This window comes from Microcaecilia unicolor, chromosome 2 (assembly GCF_901765095.1).
Source record: "Microcaecilia unicolor chromosome 2, aMicUni1.1, whole genome shotgun sequence".
Lineage (NCBI taxonomy): Eukaryota > Metazoa > Chordata > Amphibia > Gymnophiona > Siphonopidae > Microcaecilia > Microcaecilia unicolor.
Genome location: NC_044032.1, coordinates 26,691,936 through 26,717,177, shown reverse-complemented (window position 1 = coordinate 26,717,177; position 25,242 = coordinate 26,691,936). Strand labels below are relative to the sequence as shown.

The following is a 25,242-nucleotide window of genomic DNA, read 5'->3' as shown; positions in this document are numbered from 1 at the left end:
TGTCTCTTTATGTCAGGTGTTCAGCGCTGCGTGCGTCTGATAGCGCTATACAAATGCTAATAATAATAATTTAGGGTACTTTTGGTAGCAGAGTCATTATTACAACAGGTTTAGCTCAAAATGTCTTAGTTTTTGTCCTGGATGTTTTACTTTTGTCAATAATGAGCTGAATTTACTTAAACACTTAATAAATATAGAGCGTGGTATCAATTCTTTTTTTCTTATTTTCAATTCAATTCAATTCAAAGTGGAGAAAAAGACCTCAGCAATCTCTGCATGGCGATACTGTGCTCAATGTGCTCAAACGCCAGCAATCCTTGGACTCCGTTACTTAAACATCACGATTTAGTATTTCACATATTTTACTGTATATGGGTGGAGTTTTTTGAGACCAGTGCATAGGCGGTCGGTGGCCTAACTGTTTGGGGAGGCTAAAGGGGGTGGGGTTAGGGGTGGGGCCAGGGGTGGAGCTTAAATCCATAATTGTCTGATCACACACAGAAAAAAAAAATAAATAAATGTCACAATTAATACCTTTTATTAAATTTAGATATTAGATATGTATCATATGTCAAAGAATAAAGTGGTTGCTCAAAGCATATACTAACCACAATCGCTCAACTGCAAAACACTATGCACAACTTTGTGCAAAAACACACTCTGAACCTTACTGTACCATAAATATTACACTGGGCAGAACCTAATACACCAAAATACCACCCATACGGAAAATGCAGACCGTCAACAATATTGAAACAAGGGATCATAATATCACAATTCTCATGTAGAGCCACAAAACATCCTAATTCATGTTTAATGTGGGATAAAATGTCATAAATAAGTAAATAAACTTTTAATGTTGAACACCTAATTTCAAAGTGGACATATTCCAAAACTATAATGAAAATAAAATGATCTTTTCTACCTTTGTTGTCTGGTGACTTTGTTTTCTGATTGTGCTGGCTCAGTATCCGATTCTGCTGCTATCTGTCCTCTTAACTCCGTTTCCAGGGCTTCCTTTCCATTTATTTGTTTACTTTCCGCCTTTTCTTCATTTCTTGTCCTACATCCGTAAGTAAAAGCTGGGTCCTCCGCAAACTTGACTGTCCAGTGGATCCAGCTTTTGCCTATTTTCTTCATCCATGTGCAGTTTTTCTACTCTCTTCCTTTTCTGTTATCTCATCTCCTTCCTCACTCCTCCCTCCCCCTCCATGTCCAGCAACCCTCCTCCCCCCCTCCCCCTCCATCCACCCATGTCCAGCAACTCTCCTCTCCCCTGCCCTCTCCCCTTCTTCCACCATGTCCAGCAAACCTCCTCTCCCCTTCCCTCCATCCAGCAACCTCCTCTCCCCTGCCCTCTCCTCTCCCCTTCTTCCACCATGTCCAGCAACCCTCCTCTCCCCTTCCCTCCATCCAGCAACCCTCCTCTCCCCTTCTTCCACCATATCCAGCAACCCTCCTCTCCCCTTCTTCCACCATGTCCAGCAACCCTCCTCTCCCCTTCCCTCCATCCAGCAACCCTCCTCTCCCTCCCCTCTCCTCTCCCCTTCTTCCACCATGTCCAGCAACCCTCCTCCCCCTTCCCTCCATCCAGCAACCCTCCTCTCCCCTTCTTCCACCATGTGCAGCAACCCTCCTCTCCCGTCTGCCCTGTTTCCTTCCTGCCCCCCCCCCCCGCCGTACCTTTAAATATTATAGTTTTGCTGGAGTCGTGGGCAGCCGGCATTGAAGACATCGGCAGGCTTACGCCGGTTCCAGCAGCCTTCCCTCTTCCCTCATTGCAAGTCGGATGGCTGCGCCCTCGTAGATACAGGAAATACGTCAGAAGAGGGCGGAGCCATCATCCGACTTGCAACGAGGGAAGAGGGAAGGCTGCTGGAACCGGCGTAAGCCTGCCGATGTCTTCAATGCCGGCTGCCCGCGACTCCAGCAAAACTGTAATATTTAAAGGTACGGCGGGCGGCGGCGGGGGGCGGGGCAGTGGCGGGCTGGGGAGGCTTAGCCTCCCCAAGCCTCTTATACGGGGCGCCTATGGACCAGTGATTATAACGGAGTCCAAAGATTGCTGGCGTTTGAGCACATTGAGCACAGTATCGCCATGCAGAGACTGCTGAGGTCTTTTTCTCCACTTTGAATTGAATTGAAAATAAGAAAAAAAAGAATTGATACCACACTCTATATTTATTAAGTGTTTAAGTAAATTCAGCTCATTATTGACGTTACAGTTCAGAGTTTTGCTGAAGTTTTGTCCAATACTTCTGTGTTTTAATTTTGTTCCATTATGGCTGAAAAACGTCCAGGTCTTAGGAATGCTCAAATTCCACCCTTAACACACACCCAAATGAGATTTGGACGCACTGCCAACGAACTGCATAGAAAAACATCTGGATCATGGGTTTTGAAAATACTGGATTTGGACATTTTGATGAGAAAAACGCTCAAATGCTGCTTTATGACGCTTTTTAGGGCAGGGCAGGAAGAAAAGATAAAGGAGGAAAAACTGCCACCTCTCTATCATGCCTGATGCCAGTTCACCAATTACTCCCCAAATGCCGGAGAGAAATAAAAAGTTTTCAACCCAACTTTAAATTTAGACAAGGAAGTTTATACTTAAATGTGTCATGGAACTGAGTTCACAACAATGGAACAAAGCAATAAAATGTTGAATGTCATGAGCATTTTCCAGACACTCCTGGGATGTTAAATGGTCATTTTGTGATTGCAGTGCCCCGGCAGGAGGGAATAGGGTTAGGATATTGAATAGGGAGGTTGGCAAACCAGAAAGTAAGGCTTTGTAAACCAGTACCTTAAACTTGATTAAAAAAAGGGATATCTAGTCAAGATCTATAAAGTTACAATCCTTACTCCATGGTTGATTATTACAGGGTCAGATAAGATGAAATTGTGAAATCTTTTATGTCACAGTATGAAGCTGTGAATCACTTAGAGATGATTTATTAGGTGGTATATAAATTAAGATAGATTCCTGCAGGTCCTTCATGACTCACTGGAACTTGGCAATCAATGCATATAACCGTCCTACAATTTTGATATTGCTTTTGACTAGGCAGGGCACTTCCTATTCCTTGGGCTTTCAGTCTATTTGAAACCAGCAAGAACTTCATCAGGGGAAGGAAAAGGTGTGGAACTGAGGCAATGTGGACTTTTTTTTTTTTTAATATCAAAGGCATCAATAATACTCCTGCAGAGGAGCATGGATACTCTGGAGTCAGGAGACCCTCTGCCCTGAGGACCAGGCACCTATGTTGGCTGAGTTATCAGGGGATAATGTACACCATGCTTTTGCTGAACCTTCTGATCTCAGTCTGAAACAGTGGCCAACCCAGGTCACAAGTACCTGGCAGAAACCCAAATCGTGCCAACATTCCATTCAGAATCTCAAAGAGTAACGAGATTCCACGTAGAACCCCAAAGAATAGCAAGATTGTGGAATCCTAAGGAGTAACAAGATTCCATTCAGAATCTCAAATAGCAGCAACATTCCTTACTACAAATCCCAGGGCAAGCAGTTGCTTCCCATGTCTTGCTCAACAGCAGACATAGTAACATAGTAAATGACGGCAGAAAAAGACCTGCATGGTCCATCCAGTCTGCCCAACAAGATAAACTCATATGTGCTACTTTTTGTGTATACCCTACTATGATTTGTACCTGTCCTCTTCAAGGCACAGACCGTATAAGTCTGCCCAGCACTATCCCCGCCTCCCGCCACCGGCTCTGCCACCCAATCTCGGCTAAGCTCCTTAGGATCCATTCCTTCTGAACAGGATTCCTTTATGTTTATCCCAGGCGTGTTTGAATTCTGTTACCGTTTTCATTTCCACCACCTCCCGCGGGAGGGCATTCCAAGCATCCACTACTCTCTCCATGAAAAAATACTTCCTGACATTTTTCTTGAGTCTGGTTCCCTTCAATCTCATTTCATGTCCTCTCGTTCTACCACCTTCCCATCTCCGGAAAAGGTTCGTTTGCGGATTAATACTTTTCAAATATTTGAACGTCTGTATCATATCACCCCTGTTTCTCCTTTGTTCCAGAGTATACATGTTCAGGTCATCAAGTCTCTCCTCATACGTCTTGTAACGCAAAACCCTTACCATTCTCGTATGGACATTTCCTCCAGGAATTTGTCCAAACCTTATTTAAACCCAGATATGCTAATCGCTGTTACCACATCCTCCAGCAAAGAGTTCCAGAGCTTAACTATTTGTTGAGTGAAAAAATATTTCCTCAAAGCTTATTACTTAGTCCATGGCTCCCTCAAGGCTGCAACCAGGATAAACCAGTTTTTATTTCATTCCACCTCACTGTGCAAAGTCCCTCTGATCAAAATCTACCACCCTCTGTACCATCTTTGGATTTCGGTTACTGGTCGTGTTTTTTTTTTTTCTTGGATATGACCTCAGCATGACCTCTAATGGCGCCCTATTAATAAAACTTATTTTTCATATTATATGGGTTCTTTTTTGTTTTTCTTTTCCTTCATACTCACCTGTCTGTATCCAGTGCTACTAGAGGCTTTTCATCTGGACTTTGATCTAGGGATGAATAGCCTTTATTTGGGACAACCAGTCTGAAAAAAAAAATTGAAAAGCATTATTATGCAAGTAAGTATATCACTGCAAGTAACGGGTCCGTCATAGAAAACTGTATCAGATTTCATGGGTAATAATATACCGTTTACATATGAAACCCAATTTTGTAAAATACGTCTAGGGCATAAACAGACATTTAGGTTCATGCATGCAAACTGCAATAGTATTTTACAAAAAGTTAATTAACATACAGCACAATGGAAAATATATATTTGGGGGCACACACGACAGAGGAAACCATTTAAAAATAATATGTACTCAAAAAAGGGTGGTTTCACTTTGTAAGTTTGATGGCACAGCCTGTATGACTCCTGATTTTGCATATTATTATTATTACATTTGTACCCCGCGCTTTCCCACTCATGGCAGGCTCAATGTGGCTTACATGGGGCAATGGAGGGTTACGTGACTTGCCCAGAGTCACAAGGAGCTGCCTGTGCCTGAAGTAGGAATCAAACTCAGTTTCTGAGGACCAAAGCCCACCACCCTAACCACTAGGCCACTCCTCCACTGTTGCTACTATTTGAGATTCTACATGGAATGTTGCTATTCCACTAGCAACATTCCATATAGAAGTCGGCCCTTGCAGATCACCAATGTGGTCACGCAGGCTTCTGTTTCTGTGAGTCTGACGTCCTGCACGTACGTGCAGGACGTCAGACTCACAGAAACAGAAGCCTGCGCAGCCTTCTACATGGAATGTTGCTAGTGGAATAGCAACATTCCATGTAAAATCTCCAATAGTATCTATTTTATTTTTTACATTTGTACCCTGCGCTTTCCCACTCATGGCAGGCTCAATGCGGCTTACATGGGGCAATGGAGGGTTAAGTGACTTGCCCAGAGTCACAAGGAGCTGCCTGTGCCTGAAGTGGGAATCGAACTCAGTTCCCCAGGACCAAAGTCCAACACCCTAACCACTAGGCCACTCCTCCACTCCATAGGGCTTTTATGTAGAAAAAAAGAACACCCAAGCTGGGACATTTACAATTAGCAAGGTTATTTATTCAAATGTAGAGCCTTTTGTACAGTACCCATAAGGGCACAGTGAAAGCAACTATTTTACAAAGAAACACATTCAAAAAAAAGAGTGGCACGTTTTTTTTTTTTTTTTTGCATATGTAAGTTGCATATTTCTTCTCTTTTTTGGGGTTTTTTTTTTTTTTTGTCCAAGAACTTTTATTGAATTTTCACTAACCCATTCCTAAAGCAAATTAAAATAGCATATCACAGTGTAGGGAAAAAAAAGCCCCTGCCACAACATAACCAGTGTATTATACGGCTTGATTATACCAGACATGTGGTACAGCTTGTACACACAGAATATACAGTGCTCTCTGCTACACTCAAAACTTGACCAGGTGTGCTTTTTTGAAGAAAGGAACTTGTGACCCTGTTAGAGTTGTCGAGATAGCAATCTGGCTGATGCAAACAGGAAGGAATTTTGCAGATGTGATAAGGACCCTTGGGTACAGTGATTCAGCCTGCCTGGAACCTAGCATTCGGGTAAAATCCTTGAGAAGGTCATCAAAAGACATTCCCGTGGTTTGTCAAGCCGTAACAGAAGGACACGAGCCAATCACCTTCTGTGATGTTATCAGATCATCAGAGACATTCCTGAGATCAAAATGATGTAAAAGGACATCTGCCTTGGCAAACTACTGTGAGAGTGCAGGTGAAAGGGGATCCAGGAAGGCACGAAGAAAGGGGGTACAGAGAGCTGGGGAATCCCAACAGGGCAGATTTCATGTGCACAACACCCACATCCAGAAAGCTGGGCTACCGGAGGCAGAGAGGTTGGCTGGGTTAAGGAAGAAGGGGAGGAACTACCAGTCCCAGAATCCTTCTCTTCCCCACCTGGCTGTGCAAGAGTTAGGGGAGGAGATAGAAGATTGGGAAATGGTCTCTGAGGAAGGTGATGAGGGCCAGCTGGAGAGATTGGGGGCGGGGGAAGTTAGAGAGAAGGATAAAATGGAGATTACTGAAGGGCTAGGGGAGGAACAGATGGATATTGGAGCCCTGGCTCAAACCCAAAAAGCTGCTGTAAGAGGGTGGCTAGCTGTACCTTGGAGAGACTGGTGGAAGACCGGAGGAGAGAGGCTAAGGCACTGGGGGAAATCTCTACTAAAGAGGAAACAGGTGCAGCCTGTGGGTGAGAAAGAGAGCTGGGCACAATTGAAACCCCAGCCTGAACCAGGTGGGAATAAAGCTGTGTAACCGTGCTGTAAGAAGGTACAAGAAAGACTGTGTAAACTGTTTCATACTAAAAAGGTCTGGGCTGCAACCTACCAAGCTATTGGGGTTTTTCCCTCTGATAATGTACTGTTCCCTAAGTGAAGTCATCTGAGCTAAAGTAAAGTTATATGGACTGTTTTTGAACCTGAATTGTGCTCTGGGCTGCTAGCCTAAACAACCTGGAGTGAAGGGTGTTTTGTTGATTTGAAGCAAGAAAATAAAAGCTCTTACTTATAAACATTGGGCTTTGAATGTGCCTCTGTGAAAGGAACGGAGGGAGGGAGGAGGAAGTCCTGGGAGTTCGCAGGGCCTGGAGCCAAGGCTTAGAGGAGCCAGATTGCTGTGGAGTGAAGGCAACAGTCGTGTGGAGGAAGAGGCAGCTAAGCAAGGTCGAGCCTGGCTGGGTCCTGGATGGGTGACCCAGCTACACTACCCACCATCAACTTCTACAAATTCACTTCAGATTTCATCTGGTTATTATTGGAACACATCAGATCGTCAGCAACAGCTTAAGATCAATTGTGAGCACTGGGTGTGACAAGGTAAAACCATTCCTTCTGAGAAGGAAGAGACTTCGATCAAATACCCAGATTGTATAAGTCAAGATCTGTAATCGCTTTCTTACTGGGGGGTCAAACAGGAGGCATTTAATCCTAGGGGGTGTGTGTTTATTCTAATTGATATCTGACTACAGCTCATTCTAGTATTTATAGAACTTTTATTCTGATCTTTTGTTCTGTTACATTCTAAACACTAATACGTAACTATTAAATTCTAGTTATTTCTGTTTCCATTTTCGTTATATTTCATTCTTGTAAATGAACTCTTTGGGCCCGATATTCAGCTGGTGGCAATTAGCCTTTTGCTGACCACTTCCTGCGCTAAACCCAGAAATTCAATGCTGGGCCCTGTCTGGGCACCAGCATTGAATTTCTGGGTTTGTGGAGCCGGCTAACACATAGCTGGTTAAGAGTGACATTCAGTACTTAATCAGCTATGGGTTACCGCAAAAAGACAGGACTGACTTTTGTATAGTCCTATTTGTGTGATAAACCTGTCCAGTTAAGTTCTGAATATCAGAACTTACCAAAGTGCTGACTCCACCCCTGGAACTCCCCCAAATAGCCGTTTTTGAGTTCGGTGCTAACCAATTATTTTCAGCGGTGCTAACCAGTTAGCCCCAACCAGGCAATTTAACCTGCCAGGAGCCATTTTTGGCTAGTTGAAATCAGGGGTGTAGCTTACATGGGGCCACGGGGGTCTGGATCCCGTAGATTTGGCCCTGGACCCCCCCTCCCGCCGCCAACCCGCCGTCGCCTACCTTTGCTGGCGGGGGACCCCAACCCCGCCAGCCGAGCTCCTCTTCTTCCTTCCTGTTTCTAGTAAGATAAGGGGAGGGGGGTGACGGGGAGGGGGAGTGACGGGGTGTGTGACAGGGGGGAGGGGAAAATGTGACGGGGCGGAGCGAGGGCGTCAAAGGGGGCGTGGTGGGTGTGAAAGGGGGTGGGGCATGTGCAGTGGCGTACCAAGGGGGGGCGGTGGGGGCGATCCGCCCCGGGTGCATGCCGCTGGGGGGTGCCGCGGCACGCCTGCTGCGAGAGTTCGCTAACTTCTCTCATTCGCTGCAGCTCCCTCTGCCCCGGAACAGGTTACTTCCTGTTCCGGGGCAGAGGGAGCTGCAGCGAACGAGCAAAGTTAGTAAACTCACAGCAGGTGCGCGCTGCGGCACCCACCCCAGCGGCATGCACCCGGGGGAGGCTCTTTCACGGGGGGGGGGGGGGGGTCTTTCGCTGGGGGGGTCTGCGCTGCATCGGGGGAGGGCGCTGCACCCGGGAGGGCGGGGGCGCCCGCCAGGTGTCCGCCCCCCTAGGAACGCCACTGGGCATGAGCCCTCCTTTTTGGGGGACAAAATATGGTAATCCTATGTAGGGACAGATCGTAGTCCAACTTGTTCTGTTTAATGATCTGCCTCCCCCAGTCGAGGTTCCCATTTTATTGTTTGCAGTGCTGTCTTTAAAGCTGTATTGATTTACTATACAGATAGTGCTATACCACTTATCTGTATTCCTAATGTATGTTAATGTGTTCTGCAATACCACTTATCTAATATTTCATAACCAATGTAACCCAAATCCTTCTGTAAAACCAAATGTATATCCTCTTCTCATTTCCAGTATCCATGATGTATTGTACGGCCACATTGAGCCTGCAAAGAGGTGGGGAAAAACATGGGATACAAATGCAACAAATAATATTCATTGGTGCAATTAAACACCAGATAAGAGAGGTGGGAGATGTGATTTTGCAATTAATATACCTGATGTTTTTTTTTTATTGGTAATCATTATGAGCCCATTTGCACTAGCTGGCAGAACACAGCACTATCAACCAGCGACCCTTAACTACACCTTGGCACCAAAGCAGTACATTTATCAAACAACTAAAGCCAGACAAGAAGGAGATTTTTTGAGTGTGGAAGCCAAGCTCTGCGGTGTCTTAAAAATATGGTTTCTAAGTGACAAGGAAAGGTGGTAAGTGGATAAGAAAACATGAAAGAGCAGGCAGAGAAACATTTGTTATGCTACACTCCACTGCACTCGTCAGCTGTTATGAAGGTCAAAATCGGATAAGCAATCACATTTTTGGGGGCAGGAGGTTATTTGTCTCAGGATGTATTTTGTTTAACAAAAGTAATCTTAGGAGGTTTGATTTCCTGGAACCTGAAAAGAATGCAGGTGATTCTGTCTATCCATTTATCTTTACAGATAACTACAGATGGATGCTATAGACAGATATACACGCTTATAAAATCTTAAAAGATATATGGAATTTAAACCTTATTTAATATTTCATTATTTTACTATTGAAAATAAAACCATCTAACAGTTTTGTGTCCTCTGTTTTCAGATCTATCTATCTATCTCAAAACAGGAGCAATACTTATGCACTTTATATATATATAAAATACAAGAACATAAGCATTACCATACTGATAAAGACAGAAGGAACATCATACCCAGTATCTTGTTTCCAACGGTGGCTAATCCAGGTCATGAGAACCTGGCAAGAACCCAAAACAGAACCAGCATGTGCTGGTAACAACAATGGTGTGGCCCTTTCAAACTTAGGTGCTTTAAAAATCAAATTTGTAGTGTTTATCAGTGGTTAGGGTGGTGGACTTTGGTCCTGAGGAACTGAGTTCGATTCCCACTTCAGGCACAGGCAGCTCCTTGTGACTCTGGGCAAGTCACTTAACCCTCCATTGCCCCATGTAAGCCGCATTGAGCCTGCCATGAGTACAAATGTAACAAAATAAAATAGATACTATTGGAGATTCTACATGGAATGTTGCTACTATTGGAGATTCTACATGGAATGTTGCTATTCCACTAGCAACATTCCATGTAGAAGGCTGCGCAGGCTTCTGTTTCTGTGAGTCTGACGTCCTGCACGTCAGACTCACAGAAGCAGAAGCCTGCGCAGCCACATTGGTGATCTGCAAGGGCCGACGTCTACATGGAATGTTGCTAGTGGAATAGCAACATTCCATGTAGAATCTGAAATAGTAGCAACAGTGGAGGAGTGGCCTAGTGGTTAGGGTGGTGGACTTTGGTCCTGAGCAACTGAGTTCGATTCCCACTTCAGGCACAGGCAGCTCCTTGTGACTCTGGGCAAGTCACTTAACCCTCCATTGCCCCATGTAAGCCGCATTGAGCCTGCCATGAGTGGGAAAGCGTGGGGTACAAATGTAACAAAAAAAAATAAGTACATAAGTATTGCCATACTGGGACAGACCGAAGGTCCATCAAGCCCAGCATCCTGTTTCCAATGGTGGCTAATCCAGGTCATGAGAACCTGGCAAGATCCCAAAACAATACAATACATTTTATGCTGCTTATCTAGAAATAAGCAGTGGATTTTTCCCAAGTCCATCTTAATAATGGCTTATGGACTTTTCTTTTAGGAAATTATCCACACGTTTTTAAAACCCCGTTAAGCTAACTGCTTTTACCACATTCTCTGGCAATGAATTCCAGAGTTTATTTACACGTTGAGTGAAGAAATATTTCTCCGGTTTGTTTTAAATTTACTACATAGTAGCTTCATTGCATGCCCCCTAGTCTTAATATTTTTACAAAGAGTAAACAAGCGATTCACGTCTACCTATTCCACTGCACTCAATATTTTAAGACCTCTATCACATCTCCCCTCAGCCGTCTCTTTTTCAAGCTGAAGAGCCCTAGCTGCTTTAGCCTTTCTTGATAGGGAAGTTGTGCCATCCCCTTTATCTGTATCTTTTCTAATTCCACTATATCTTTTTTGAGATGCGGTGACCACCATGGAGCGATATAAAGACACTGTAACTTTCTCATTTTTGTTTTTCATTCCTGGATTGGGGTGTGTTTTAGGTGGGACATAGGCAGGACATGGAAAAAAAAATGAAAACGTCTACGGTCAAAATGAAGACTCTTTGGCTAGACCAGTTTCAATCACGACTAAGTGACAAAAGGTGCCTTAATTGACTAAATGACTACTAGAGTGACTAAGGCCAGTGGTGTTCCTAGGGCGGCTGACACCCGGGGTGGATCGCCGATGCCCCCCCCCCCGGGTGCATTTTTACCTGCTGGGGGGGGGGGGGGGGGTGCCGCGTGCCTGTCAGCTTTGCTCGTTCCATGCTCCCTCTGCCCCGGAACAGGAAGTAACCTGTTCCGGGGCAGAGGGAGCATGGAACGAGCAGCGCTGACAGGCGCGTGCACCCGGGGCGGACCGGCCCCAGCGCCCCCCCCTAGGAACGCCACTGATTAAGGCATAACCCCCTTACTCCCACAGTGGTCACTGACCCCCCTCCCAGTCCTCTAAGATGTGACAGTGACAGTACATACCAGTTTCTATGACAGTTTCAGATACAGCAGCAGGCAGGTCCCAGGAGTAGCCTAGTGGTCAGTGCAGTGAACGGCAGAGAAGGGGACCCAGGCCCATACCCTACTCTAACTGGTACACTTGTGGTGGACCATGTGAGCCTTCCAAAAAAACTCTAATACCTACTGTACTTACATATAGATGACACTTGCAGGCCAAAGGGCTATTGTACTGGTATACAGTTGGGTATATTAGGTTTTTGGAGGGCTCACTATCCTACTATATAAATGAACAGTGACCGACGTCACAGGTCTCTCCCGATGTCAGCTGATCATAACTGCAACACCTACTACTACTTATCATTTCTAAAGCGCTATACTAAACGTACGCAGTGCTGTACAGCGACCTTCCTCTCTCCCCTGCCCCCCCTCCAGCCACCCATGTCCAGCGACTCTCCTCTCTCCCCTGCCCCCACTCCAGCCACCCAGATTGTCAAGCGAATTCTTCGGGGCAGGCAGAAAAGATGCCCAGTCTTGCCTGCCCGCGCTGACCCTCCCCTGCTGTCGGATTGCTCTTCAAAATGGCCGCCGAGACTTCAGCAGAAGTCTCGCGAGGCCGCCGCTGGAAGTCTCGGTGGCCATTTTGAAGAGCAATCCGGCAGCGGGGGAGGGTCTGCGCCGGCAGCGGGCAGACAAGACTGGGGATCTTTCCTGCCTGCCCCGAAGAATTCACTGGACAACCTGGGTGGCTGGAGGGGGGGCAGGGGAGAGAGGAGAATCGCTGGACATGGGTGGCTGGAGGGGGGCAGGGGAGACAGGAGAGTCGCTGGACATGGGTGGCTGGAGGGGGGGGCAGGGGAGAAAGGAGGGTCGCTGGACATGGGTGGCTGCAGGGGGGGCAGGGGAGAGAGGAGGGTCGCTGGACATGGGTGGCTGGAAGGGGGGCCGGGGAGAGAGGAGGGTCGTAATATATAAAAGTGTACTGTAGACATCCACTCTCATTTCTTGCTTTGGCTATTTCATTACATTTTTCACAACAAAATGTCGCCCGTTTTAACGGGCTTTATGGCTTGTACAATATAAAGGAATAAAGGGACCTTTTATGTGAAGTTCTCCACAGTGCCCCCTCGGGTGCCCTACTGCTTTGCTGGGATGTCTGTGTGGCCAGTCTACTAAGAATGCTGGCCCCCCCATACATCCCAATGGTTTTTTTGTAAGTTTTTTCCATGGATTATTTTTTTGAAAATGGTCCTAAACGATAGATGCAATGAGGTGCAGCGAAGGGCGACTAAAATGATAGCGGGGATGGGACGACTTCCCTATGAAGAAAGACTAAGGAGGCTAGAGCTTTTCAGCTTGGAGAAGAGACGGCTGAGGGGAGACATGATAGAGGTATATAAAATATTGAGTGGAGTGGAATAGGTGATGTGAAGCGTCTGTTCACGCTTTCCAAAAATACTAGGACTAGGGGGCATGCGATGAAACTAAAGTGTAGTAAATTTAAAACAAATCCGAGAAAAGTTTTCTTCACCCAACGCGTAATTAAACTCTGGAATTCGTTGCCGGAGAATGTGGTGAAGGCGGTTAGCTTGGCAGAGTTTAAAAGGGGGTTAGACGGTTTCCTAAAGGACAAGTCCATAAACTTGTCCATAACTAAATGGACTTGGGAAAAATCCACAATTCCAGGAATAACATGTATAGAATGTTTGTACGTTTGGGAAGCTTGCCAGGTGCCCTTGGCCTGGATTGGCCGCTGTCGTGGACATGATGCTGGGCTCGATGGATCATTGGTCTTTTCCCAGTGTGGCATTACTTATGTACTTATGTCCTCGGCTCACTTTTATTACATAGAGCAGTGATTTAACCTATTGTGATGTCATAGTGGCTCATTCCACCAATAAGAGCCAACCTCATTAGTGATGTCACAATGGCTTGATTGTATAGAATGTTTGTACGTTTGGGAAGCTTGCCAGGTGCCCTTGGCCTGGATTGGCAGCTGTCGTGGACAGGATGCTGGGCTCGATGGACCCTTGGTCTTTTCCCAGTGTGGCATTACTTATGTACTTATGTCCTCTACTTGGCTCACTTTTATTACATAGAGCAGTGATTTAACCTATTGTGATGTCATAGTGGCTCATTCCACCAATAAGAGCCAACCTCATTAGTGATGTCACAATGGCTTGATTGTATAGAATGTTTGTACGTTTGGGAAGCTTGTCAGGTGCCCTTGGCCTGGGTTGGCCGCTGTTGTGGACAGGATGCTGGGCTTGATGGACCCTTGGTCTTTTCCCAGTGTGGCATTACTTATGTACTTACGCACAACAACGTCTAGCAAATGACCATTTTCAAAACAAAAAGTTGGACTTTTTTTTGGTGTGAAAATAGCCATGTTTGCTACTGGATTTCACAACACTTCCAAAATCGGATTTAGACGTCATCTTGAAAATGCCCCTCCAAAAGAACGGAGCATGCACAAAGAATGCAGATGTTGGTGGCTGGAAAGGAGGCCATTGACTTCTTCCTGCTTGGGTGGTTCAGGCTTATGCACTTATGATTTTATATTTAAATCTTTTTATTAAAGTATAAAAAGGGAACAATATGCTGTGCAACATTACAAATAGAAAACAATAATAACAATGATGAGCAGCTACAATAAACTCTCCTACCACCACCACCACCACCCTTTAAAGGAAAAGTCCATAGACCATTATTAAATGGACTTGGGGAAAATCCACTATTTCTGGGATAAGCAGTATAGAATGTTTGTACTTTTTGGGATGCTGGGCTTGATGGACCTTTGGTCTGTCCCAGTATGGCAATACTGATGTACTTATATGCACCCTTCCAACCCCAACAATAGCTGACTTCTACTTCCCCAAGGCATCCTAATCCACCCTGTTAAAATGTCCAGGGGTACAAAATACAACCCATTCTGTATGCCCTAGAGGGGAGAAATATGCCCTATGAAGCACTGCTATGATTTTTTAATCTGAAGTCATCAACAATCTCAGGATTCAGTCTAGCTCTCCTGTCTTCCATAGTCCCTCCTGCAATAGCACTCTGCAACAGGGTGGACACCCTGGAGGGTGTGAATGACATGAGGAAGGACCTAGCGAAGCTAGAGGAATGGACCTATATTTGGCAACTAAGGTTTAATCCCAAAAAATGCAGGGTCATGCACTTGGGTTGCAAAAATCCGAGAGAACGGTACAGTATAGGGGGTGAAGTGCTTCAGTGTGCGAAGGAAGAGCGGGACTTGGGGGTGATCGTGTCTGACGATCTTAAAGCTTTCAAACAGGTAGAAAAAGTGACGGCCAAAGCCAGAAGAATGCTTGGGTGCATAAAGAGAGACATGACCAGCAGGAAAAAGGAGGTGATAGTGCCGTTGTATAAGTCTCTGGTGAGGCCTCATTCGGAGTACTGCGTGCAGTTCTGGAGACCGCACCTACGGAAAGATATAAACAGGATGGAGTCAGTCCAGAGGGCGGCTATGAAATTAGTAAGCGGTCTTGAATGCAAAAATTACAGGGACAGGCTTATGAACCTCAACATGTATACGCTGGAAGAGAGGAGGGAGAGAGGAGACATGATAGAAACATTTTAATATCTCAAGGGCATTTATGTACAGGAAGAGAACCTTTTCCAAATGAAGGAGAGCTCTGGAATGAGGGGGCATACGACAAAGTTAAGAGGGAATAGGCTAAGGAGTAACCTAAGGAAGTATTTCACAGAAAGGGTGGTGGAGGCGGTGGAGTAGAGGACTGTTCCAGAATTTCAAAAGGCATGGGATAAGCATGTGGGGTCGCTTAGGAACAGGAAGAATTAGGGGTTACAGAGGATGGGCAGACTGGATGGGTCATATGGCCTTTATCTGCCGTCATGTTTCTATGTTTCTTAGAAGATGTGCTGGTAGCAGGGTGTACAGGATCTCCCATGCAAATTTTGCTAGCTGTGGCCAGCATGTCTGCTTATTTTTTCCAAAAAATAAAAATATTGTCTGCATCAATCAAACATAAATAACAGTCCAGTTCATTAAGAGGCTTCAAAGTAGAAAGTGACTGGGGGACAAAGTTTGTTCCCATTCCTCGCGGGCTCTGTCTCCATCCCCGCGTGCTCTGTCCCTGTCCCCGCCATTACTGCGGGTCCCCGTCCCCGTGTCATTCTCTAATACAGCAGATACGCAGGCTCTGGAGATACAGTAGTTTAATCAGCTTTCCCACCAAGTTGAAGACACGGCTTTTCCTCTCCTGTTTTCAAAGATACCATAGGAAAATCAGAGCAGTTACTACTACTACTACTACTATTTAGCATTTCTATAGCACTACAAGGCGTACGCAGCGCTGCACAAACATATAAGAAAGACAGTCCCTGCTCAAAGAGCTTACAATCTAATAGACAAAAAATAAATAAAGTAAGCAAATCAAATCAATTAATGTGAATGGGAAGCAAGAGAGGAGGGTAGGTGGAGGCGAGTGGTTACAAGTAGTTACGAGTCAAAAGCAATGTTAAAGAGGTGGGCTTTCAGTCTAGATTTAAAGGTGGCCAAGGATGGGGCAAGACGTAGGGGCTCAGGAAGTTTATTCCAGGCGTAGGGTGCAGCGAGACTGAAGGCGCAAAGTCTGGAGTTGGCAGTAGTGGAGAAGGGAACAGATAAGAAGGATTTATCCATGGAGCGGAAGGGAAGGATGAGTGTGGAGAGATACTGGGGAGCAGCAGAGTGAGTACATTTATAGGTTAGTAGAAGAAGTTTGAACAGGATGCGAAAACGGATAGGGAGCCAGTGAAGGGTCTTGAGGAGAGGGGTAGTATGAGTAAAGCGACCCTGGCGGAAGATGAGACGGGCAGCAGAGTTTTGAACCGACTGGAGAGGGGAGAGGTGACTAAGTGGGAGGCCAGCAAGAAGCAGATTGCAGTAGTCTAAACGAGAGGTGACAAGGGTGTGGATGAGGGTTTTGGTAGAGTGCTCGGAAAGAAAGGGGCGGATTTTACGGATGTTGTAAAGAAAGAAATGACAGGTCTTGGCAATCTGCTGGATATGAGCAGAGAAGGAGAGAGAAGAGTCAAAGATGACCCCAAGGTTTCAAGCTGAGGAGACAGGGAGAATGAGAGAGCCATCAACAGAAATAACCCGTTAGAAAAAGGTGAGCGAGGTCAGCAGTCTCATACGCTTACCCACAGTGCCCTGCCTATGTGTCACAGAGAGCCCACCTCTCAGGGAGAGAGAGCAGTTCAGCTTTCACATTTATCGAGTCCTTGCCCTCCCTGCTAAAAATTCTCCATGCAGGCTGCCAGTGAGTAATGACACTTTCATTGATTTGGACACCTGTCTCCCGTGCAGTGAGCTAAAGTCATTAATTCATTTCTCATTGGCCGTTAAAGGACCTCCTGATGCTCCTCACTACAATCCCCAGATGCTTCTAAACTACTAAACTAGACATGAAAATCCCTGCCTTCCTCTGCCAATCTAACAAGCCATTCAGTCTCCTTAATCTCACTCTCTTCTGTGAGCTAAGAGGAAATCATTCTGTATCCAAAGGAAATGAAATGGCAGCTCCCATAAACTGACCGCATTCTGATATAACTATTAATGAGAAAGGATAGAAAAATCTTGGGTTTTTTAGACAGCCTTGACCTGACTACAGAAAAATGCATTATATAGCTCGAAGATGTTCAGTTTTCTCCCCCACCCCCTTCCGTTGCGCATACCCACACTTCAGAGCAGAGACGGGAGCAATCGCTAATGATATGTTTCCACCAAACGTAAGCAAATAGAAGCCTGAGAAATGGAAATTAAAACATAGTAATATAGTAGATGATGGCAGAAAAAGACCTACACGGTCCATCCAGTCTGCCCAACAAGATAACTCATATGTGCTACTTTTTGTGTATACCTTACCTTGATTTGTATCTGTCTTTTTCAGGGCACAGACCGTATAAGTCTGCCCAGCACTAACCCCGCCTCCCAACCACCAGCCCCGCCTCCCAGCACCGGCTCTGCCATCCAATCTCCGCTAAGCTCCTGAGGATCCATTCCTTCCGAACAGGATTCCTTTATGTTTATCCCACGCAAGTTTGAATTCTGTTACCGTTTTCATCTCTACCACCTCCCGCGGGAGGGCATTCCAAGCATCCACCACTCTTTCTGTGAAAAAATACTTCCTGACATTTTTCTTGAGTCTGCCCCCCTTCAATCTTATTTCATGTCCTCTAGTTCTAACGCCTTCCCATCTCCGGATTAATACCTTTCAAATATTTGAACGTCTGTATCATATCACCCCTGTTTCTCCTTTCCTCCAGAGTATACATGTTTAGTTCAGCAAGTCTCTCCTCATACGTCTTGTACCGCAAATCCCATACCATTCTCATAGCTTTTCTTTGCACCACTTCAATTCTTTAAAGATACACAACATGGAGTGAGGGGTGGGAGAGAGGTTTCAAAGCTCTGGCCAGGTTGAAACTTTTGTACCTGTGGATCAGTAACCTAATTTTCAAAACATCCAAGCAGTTTCCCTTTGCAAATGAGCTTCTGCAAAAAAAAAAAAAACCAAGAAAAAAACCAGAACCTCCCCCCCCCTGAAAACAAACAAAAAACAAAAGGGTACTAATGCACTCTTGGATTTTGTCCCTCACTCACCAGTCCAATAATCCAATAAGCTCACAGCAATGTACAACCCTGTAGGCGAAGTCTAATATTAAAGCCAGGCACATACACCCCCATAATTCTATAAACAGGAGTGGCCAAATTTAGGCTTAGCGTGAAAATTTGAATGTGCAACTTATAGAATTACTTAATATAATAATTAGCTGTTAATTGGCATTGGCAGCCAATTATTGGCTTTAATAGGTGGCAACCAACGCTAATGGGCACCAATTAGCATTTGCACATGCAAGTGCCCTTAGTCACTATTAATATATCTTTTTCATAGAGGTACATTTCATCATGCGCTACGTACACTTTCATACAATATATAGCATTTTCAATAAGGGTATATTAAAATATACATCTTTCCATAGACTATACTATTTCTGAAAGAATTTCACTGGTAAGAAAACACATAATTGTACCAGTCGCAATAAGTGCATTAAGTTCTTTAGAAATTTATATGCATAGATTTTATCATATTTAAATGTGGGTTTATATGTCTTCATGATTTATTTACTTCATTTATGTATAAGTTGTTCGCGTACATCAAATTGATTTAAAGCTTACACAAATGATGACACAAGTTTACTTATTTGCAGTTATATTACTTTTATTTTTAGATTTGCTTGACCCCCGAGGTAGGCATTTGTGCCGAAACATGGCCGTATTGGGTCGTTTTTATGATTTTTATAATAAAGACTTTTATATATTTTTTATCCTCTTTGCATCCGCCTCACTCTTTTCTTTTGTTGTATTTCTATTTAAATTCACCCTCTATACAAACACTACATGTAAATCTAAAGGAGTAAATTACTGCATAATATGTCCTTGCCAGTTGCTTTATGTAGGTCAAACCTCCCGTCAGCTTTATGTCAGACTAATTGAACACAGAAAGTGTGATTACGACTAAGAAAACCACATCACCGTTAGCAGTTCACTGCACAAAACTAGCACGTACTTTTGATTCACTCAAATGCGTAGTGCTTCAACAGATCAGAAGTGAAAACAATGAGGAAAAGTACCGCCGTTGTCTTCTAAGAAAAGAACAGCAGTGGATTTTTAAGCTTAATTCATTACATCCTAATGGGCTTAATGGAAAAATTGAATGGATTCATTTCTTTTGAAATTTTCCCGCTAAATCAGTGGAGAGTGTTCTCTGCCCAAGAAGAAGTCTGACTGGAGATTGACCTGCAGCGTGTGACGTCACAGATAAGAGAAATAGCCGCCATGTTTTGAACTGGATGCTTGCCCTTCATGTGTACGTCGGCATACTGAACGGAAGTGTAAGCTGTTGTCAACATTTGCTATGCTTGGTACTGGAAGTATTTAGCGGTTGCTAGCTTGGGTTCTGTTTTGGTTTTTGGCAGAATACTTGACCGGTGGTTCTGATGCAGCAGTGGCGAAACGGAGGCCAACGTTGACCACGGTCAAAATAATGGAGGAGCCTCAGAGAAGATTAGTATCTCTCAAGCCAAGTACCTCCTCTATTTATCAACATAAGAAAAGCTCAGTAAATTAGCAAGTATATTTCCTGAATTTAAGCTCTTCAAGTTGATGTGGCAATAAGAAGGCAGGCTAAAGAGGTTTTTTTGCCGATAATGAAGAAGCCCTAGCCCTTTACCTGCCTCCTTAGTGGGATAAAGGTGCTTCTCAAGGCTTTTTCCTCCTGACATACTCATTCATTTGTTTACCAAGTGTTATACTAAAAGTGTTTCTATAATATACATGCACAAGTGCCTTGTCACCTAAAGGCAAAGGGGTCATTCACTGGGGAGGAGAATGGGCAGGCACAGGCAGGGGCCAACATTTACGTGCAAAACTTACAGAATACCGTAACGTACATGCTTAAGTGCTGCATTTAGCCACAGACCTGATATAAGAGAGCACGCCTAAATGTGGGTACATTGATGAGGACTTTAGTATGCTATAAAAACGCTTTTGCACGTTAAGTGTTCTTATAAAATTGGCTCGCTACCCACGGAAAATAGGCGAACAAATGATGGTGCCCAGTTACAGAATTGCCTCCTAACTGCACTGGCCTGTGCTAACACGTAGCACATTTTAGTTTAGTCTAGACAGTAACAACACAGTAGATGACAGCGGATAAAGAGCAGTTTTTCTGCACTACGTTACTATCCTAGTTGTAAATGTTTGACTGCATGTAGGATATTGTACACCAAATCAGTTTCTGTTGTCTACTCCTTTGGTTCTCTATCATACCGGGTGGCCAGTCATAAGTTCCCACATTTGGGGGGAAGTTATCAAAATGCGGTAGAAGGCAGACTTTTACTGCACCTTGATTTACCATGAGGTTACCAACCTGCGGCATCTCAGTACTGCAGGTTGCTAATTCCAATGGTAAAAAGGAATAATGCTGTTTATGAGCCTTCTTGCCAGCTGTGTTATTCCATCAGCCTAGGGTCATTGAGCTGCCAAGTCGTAGCCAGATGCTCCTGGGCCCATTGTTAAAGGGTCCAGCACCTAAAGGTATTTTGTTGGCCAAAGCTCTCCCCAAGTCATAAGCCCCTCTTGGAGTCAAGCCCCTTCCCCACCCTAACCAGACCCCCCTCCCAAACCTAAAGTTAGCCTCCTAGTGGCCAACTCCCCCCAAGACGATAGTCCTCAGTCCAAGACCACCACCCTCCTGAAGGTCCTCCCAGGGCCTGCTTTACTCATATCCCTAGTGTCAAGTGGTCCAAGCAGGTGCAATCCCCAGTCGCTTCTGCCCTTGCCACTACTACCATTCAAAATGGCGCTGGTGACCCCTACAGGTAGATACTGTTTAGTGCCCTAATGCAGCTTGATAATTATCCCTCATAATCTAACAACCATATCCCCTTAACCCCTGTATTCTACCAAAGGGCTTAGTAATAATGCAAACAATGCCAGTGAGGCTGTTGCTCATACGTTTAGCCATCTACACCACAGTGGTTTTGGTGGAAAGAAACCAACCACCATCAACTTAGTGGCATCAAACTTGTTGGTTTAGGACTTATTTACCACCTTTTTAAAGAAATTTGTCCAAGACGGTGTACAGCAAGAATAAGTCTGACACAGGTAATAGACAACTACAACAGTAAAAATAATACACATTGGGCTACTACTACTACTTAACATTTCTAGAGCGCTACTAGGGTTACGCAGCGCTGTACAATTTAACAAAGAGAGACAGTCCCTGCTCAAAGAGCTTACAATTTAATAGACAAGTGAACGGTCGGTCTGATAGGGGCAGTCAAATTGGGGCAGTCTGGATTCACTGATCCTATATATCATGCCTAAAAAATTGACACTGAAAAAAGTACGCTTAAATTTTGGTGTGGTTTATAGAATACGCCTAGTGCCCATCCGTGTAACTAAATTTAGTCACAGGCAATTACACCAAGTAAAACTTGTTGTAAATGCCCAGTGGCGTAGCAAGGGCGGGGCGGTAGGGGCGGTCCGCCCCGGGTGCACGCCGCTAGGGGGGGGGGTGTCGGCTCCGCTGGTTCCCTGCTCCCTCTGCCCCGGAACAGGTTACTTCCTGTTCCGGGGCAGAGGGAGCAGGGAACCAGCGGAACCGACACCCCCCCCAGTGGTGTGCACACGGCAGGCAAGAATGAACTTGTGGGGGGGGGGGGGCTTGGGTGATGAGCCGAGGGGGGGGGGGATTTGATGCGCTGAGGGGGGAGGGTTGATGTGCCAAGGGGGGGGCTTGGGTGATGCGCCGAGGGGGGTGTCATGCTGCACCCGGGGGGGGGGGGGAATTGCGCAGTGGCGAACCGCCCCGGGTGGCAGCCGCCCTCGCTACGCCACTGTAAATGCCTGAACCAGGTATATTCTATAATGTGCATAGTTTTTATTGTACCCCAGAGAGGCAGTATCCAAAGAATCAAATAAATAAATATGTGTGCAGCGCTGCATACGCCTAGTAGCATTATAGAAATGATTAGTAGTAGTAGTCCATGGCCTATGGTGATCTTACTGTGTTTTCCATTATCTGTGTCTTGCTCTCACTGCGAATGATGGATTGTTTGCAAAACAAATGAAAACCGATGGTCAGATTAGCCATCATAGTCACAAATCATCGTTTACAGACTGTTTTTTCTTAAGATCCTGATGACAAACTGAAAAGAATAAGACCATTCTTCCCAAGATTCGTCTTTCGCTGCCTAGTGCAATCCCTCGTATTAAGCCATCTGGATTACTGCAACTCACTATACGCAGGTTGCAAAGAGCAAATACTGAGGAAACTTCAAACAGCCCAGAATACAGCAGCCAGACTCATCTTCGGAAAACCAAAATATGAAAGTGCAAAACCCTTACGAGAGAAGCTACACTGGCTTCTACTCAAGGAACGCATTACTTTTAAAGTATGCACATTAATCCACAAAATCATTCACGGCGAAGCTCCAGCCTACATGTCTGAGTTAATAGACCTACCACCCAGAAACGCCAAAAGATCATCCCGAACCTTCCTCAACCTCCACTTCCCTAATTGCAAGGGCGTAAAATACAAGACGCTACACGCGTCAACCTTTTCTCACGTGGGCACGCAGTTCTGGAATGCACTGCCGCGCAACCTGAGAACGATCCACGAGCAAACCTCCTTCCGCAAACTATTGAAGACCCATCTTTTTGAAAAAATCTACGGAAAGAAGCAAAACACATAAAGCTCACACTCACTGTTCACTAATGCATCAATACATCCACTTCTGAACTCTCATCCCCTGTAGTCTCACCTCACTCATACCCTTACTCACAGAAATATGTATACCATACATAATGCCCTTTTAACCTCCCGCTGTCTCCTTCCAATGTTTCAAGGTTTGGTTCCAGTGTTTATATTCCTTAACAACACTTTGATTGTCTTGTATAACTCTTCACAATGTAATCCATAACCAAGTTGTAACAAATTGTATTTCCATCATTCATATCGTATTGTAAGCCACACTGAGCCCGCAAAGAGGTGGGAAAATGTGGGATACAAATGCAATAAATAAATAAATAAATAAATAAATAAATAAATAAATAAATAAATAAATAAGCTAGCTGGCTAAATCCCATAGGGTGCAAATGTCATCCTTTACACAGATAGCCGCCTACAGCATGTTGTAAAGGTTTTTCACACCCTTGTATATTTTCCACATTGTGCTATCTAAAAACTTACAATCCAAAATGCATTAAAGTAGAAGCTTGTTTCATTGATCAATGCAATATACTCTACACTTTAAACGTGAAAGAACAATTATAGAAACATTCAAAAAGTAATTAAGATTAATAAACCAAAAAGGCTTGATTCTGTAAGCCTTCATACCAGGGGCGTTGCCAGAGCCCAAGGTGAGGGGGCACATTTTAGCCCCCCCCCGGCGCCGCCACTGCCACCACCACCACCAACTTTGCCCCCCTGCCGATGACCCTCTTGACCCCCCTCCCACTGCCAACCCTCCCCCGCTGCCGCCGTTGCCTACCTTTGCTGGCTTGAGGACCCCAACCCCCGCCAGCCGAGGTCCTCTTCTTCTGGCGCAAGGCTTCGTTCTGTTTCTGTGAGTCTGACGTCTTGCACGTATGTGCAGGACGTCAGACTCACAGAAACAGAACGAAGCCTTCAGCCGGAAGAAGAGGACCTCGGCTGGCGGGGGTTGGGGTCCCCCGCCAGCAAAAGGTAGGCAACAGCGGGGGAGGGATGGCGGTGGGAGGGTGGGTTGAGAGGGTCGTCGGCAGGGGGGTCCAGGACCAAATCTACAGGGGCCCGGGCCCCCGTGGCCCCACGTAGCTATGCCACTGCTTCATACTTTTGGACTCAATTGTAACTGGAGGAAGCCCACAGCTGCAAGTTGTTTAGAAATATACCCCCAGATTCTATAAAGGTTGCTTAAATTTGGGCACCCAAAATGATTAGTTAATGGGCCCCTGATTGCACTATTCTGTAACAATGGGCACCTAAATTGGACTGCATGCAAATCAAAAGGGGGCGTGGCCATGGGAGGGTCAGGGGCATTCAGAAAAGATGAAGGCAGTGTCGCAGAATAATAGGGATCTTTGCCCAATTTGTGTGCTAGGGTTTACACCAGGTTTCAGTTGGGCTAAGTTCTCGCATCCAAATTTGAGTGCTCAATTTGGCACTCAACGTTATTCTATAAAGAATGCTACCTCAAAACACCCTTTATAGACTAGCGTTGAGTGCCAAATTTTATCGGAGATCAATTTTCGACACCATTTATAGAATCTAGTCCATTTTTCATGTTAGAACAGCTCATGCTGTTTCAGTTGACTAGGGACCCCCAATGGAGAACAGTCTTCAAGTTTTGACGTTGATTTTCTCCTGGATTCAAGTCTGGGCTTTGACAAGGTCATTCAAGGATATTCACTTTCTTTATGCTGAGCCAAGCCATTGTTTCTTTTGTTCTGTACTTTTATTGTCTTGCTGGATCTTCTCACTTTATTTATGGCAGACTGGTACAGTTTCTTCCAGTATCTTCGTGAACTTTGCATCATCCTTCTTTTCTTTCATCTTCATAAACCTCCTTGTCACCGCTATTGCTTGGCCGCCTCATTGCATAATGCTGACACCACCGTGCTTTACCAGAGAGATGGTCTTAGCAGGGTGATGTGCTGTTTATTTTATGTCACTCATATAACTCAGCATCGAGAACCAAAAGCTTCAATTGTATCTCTTCGGACTACAAAACGTTCTCCCAAATGCTTGCAGTGTCTCCTCAGTGCTTTCTTGCAGGTGTTAATTGGCACATATGTTTTTTTTTTTCAGCAGTGGCTTCCTTCTTGCCACTGTCCTTCATAGACCATTTCTCAACAACCCCCCCCCCCCCCCCCGGTATTTATTTATTTATTTGCTGCATTTGTATCCCACATTTTCCCACCTATTTGCAGGCTCATTGTGGCTTACATTGTT

At 45.0% G+C, this 25,242-nt stretch overlaps 1 protein-coding gene across 2 annotated transcripts in view; it reads right to left on the bottom strand.

The window, feature by feature from the left end:
• Positions 1 to 25,242, bottom strand: part of FAM219A (family with sequence similarity 219 member A) — a 339,450-nt gene that overhangs the window by 36,300 nt on the left and 277,908 nt on the right. For both annotated transcript variants that reach the window (XM_030192852.1, XM_030192853.1), the window contains exon 4: positions 4,514 to 4,594. In XM_030192852.1, coding sequence (XP_030048712.1) covers positions 4,514 to 4,594 — 81 coding nt within the window. The remainder of the gene's footprint in view (positions 1 to 4,513; positions 4,595 to 25,242) is intronic.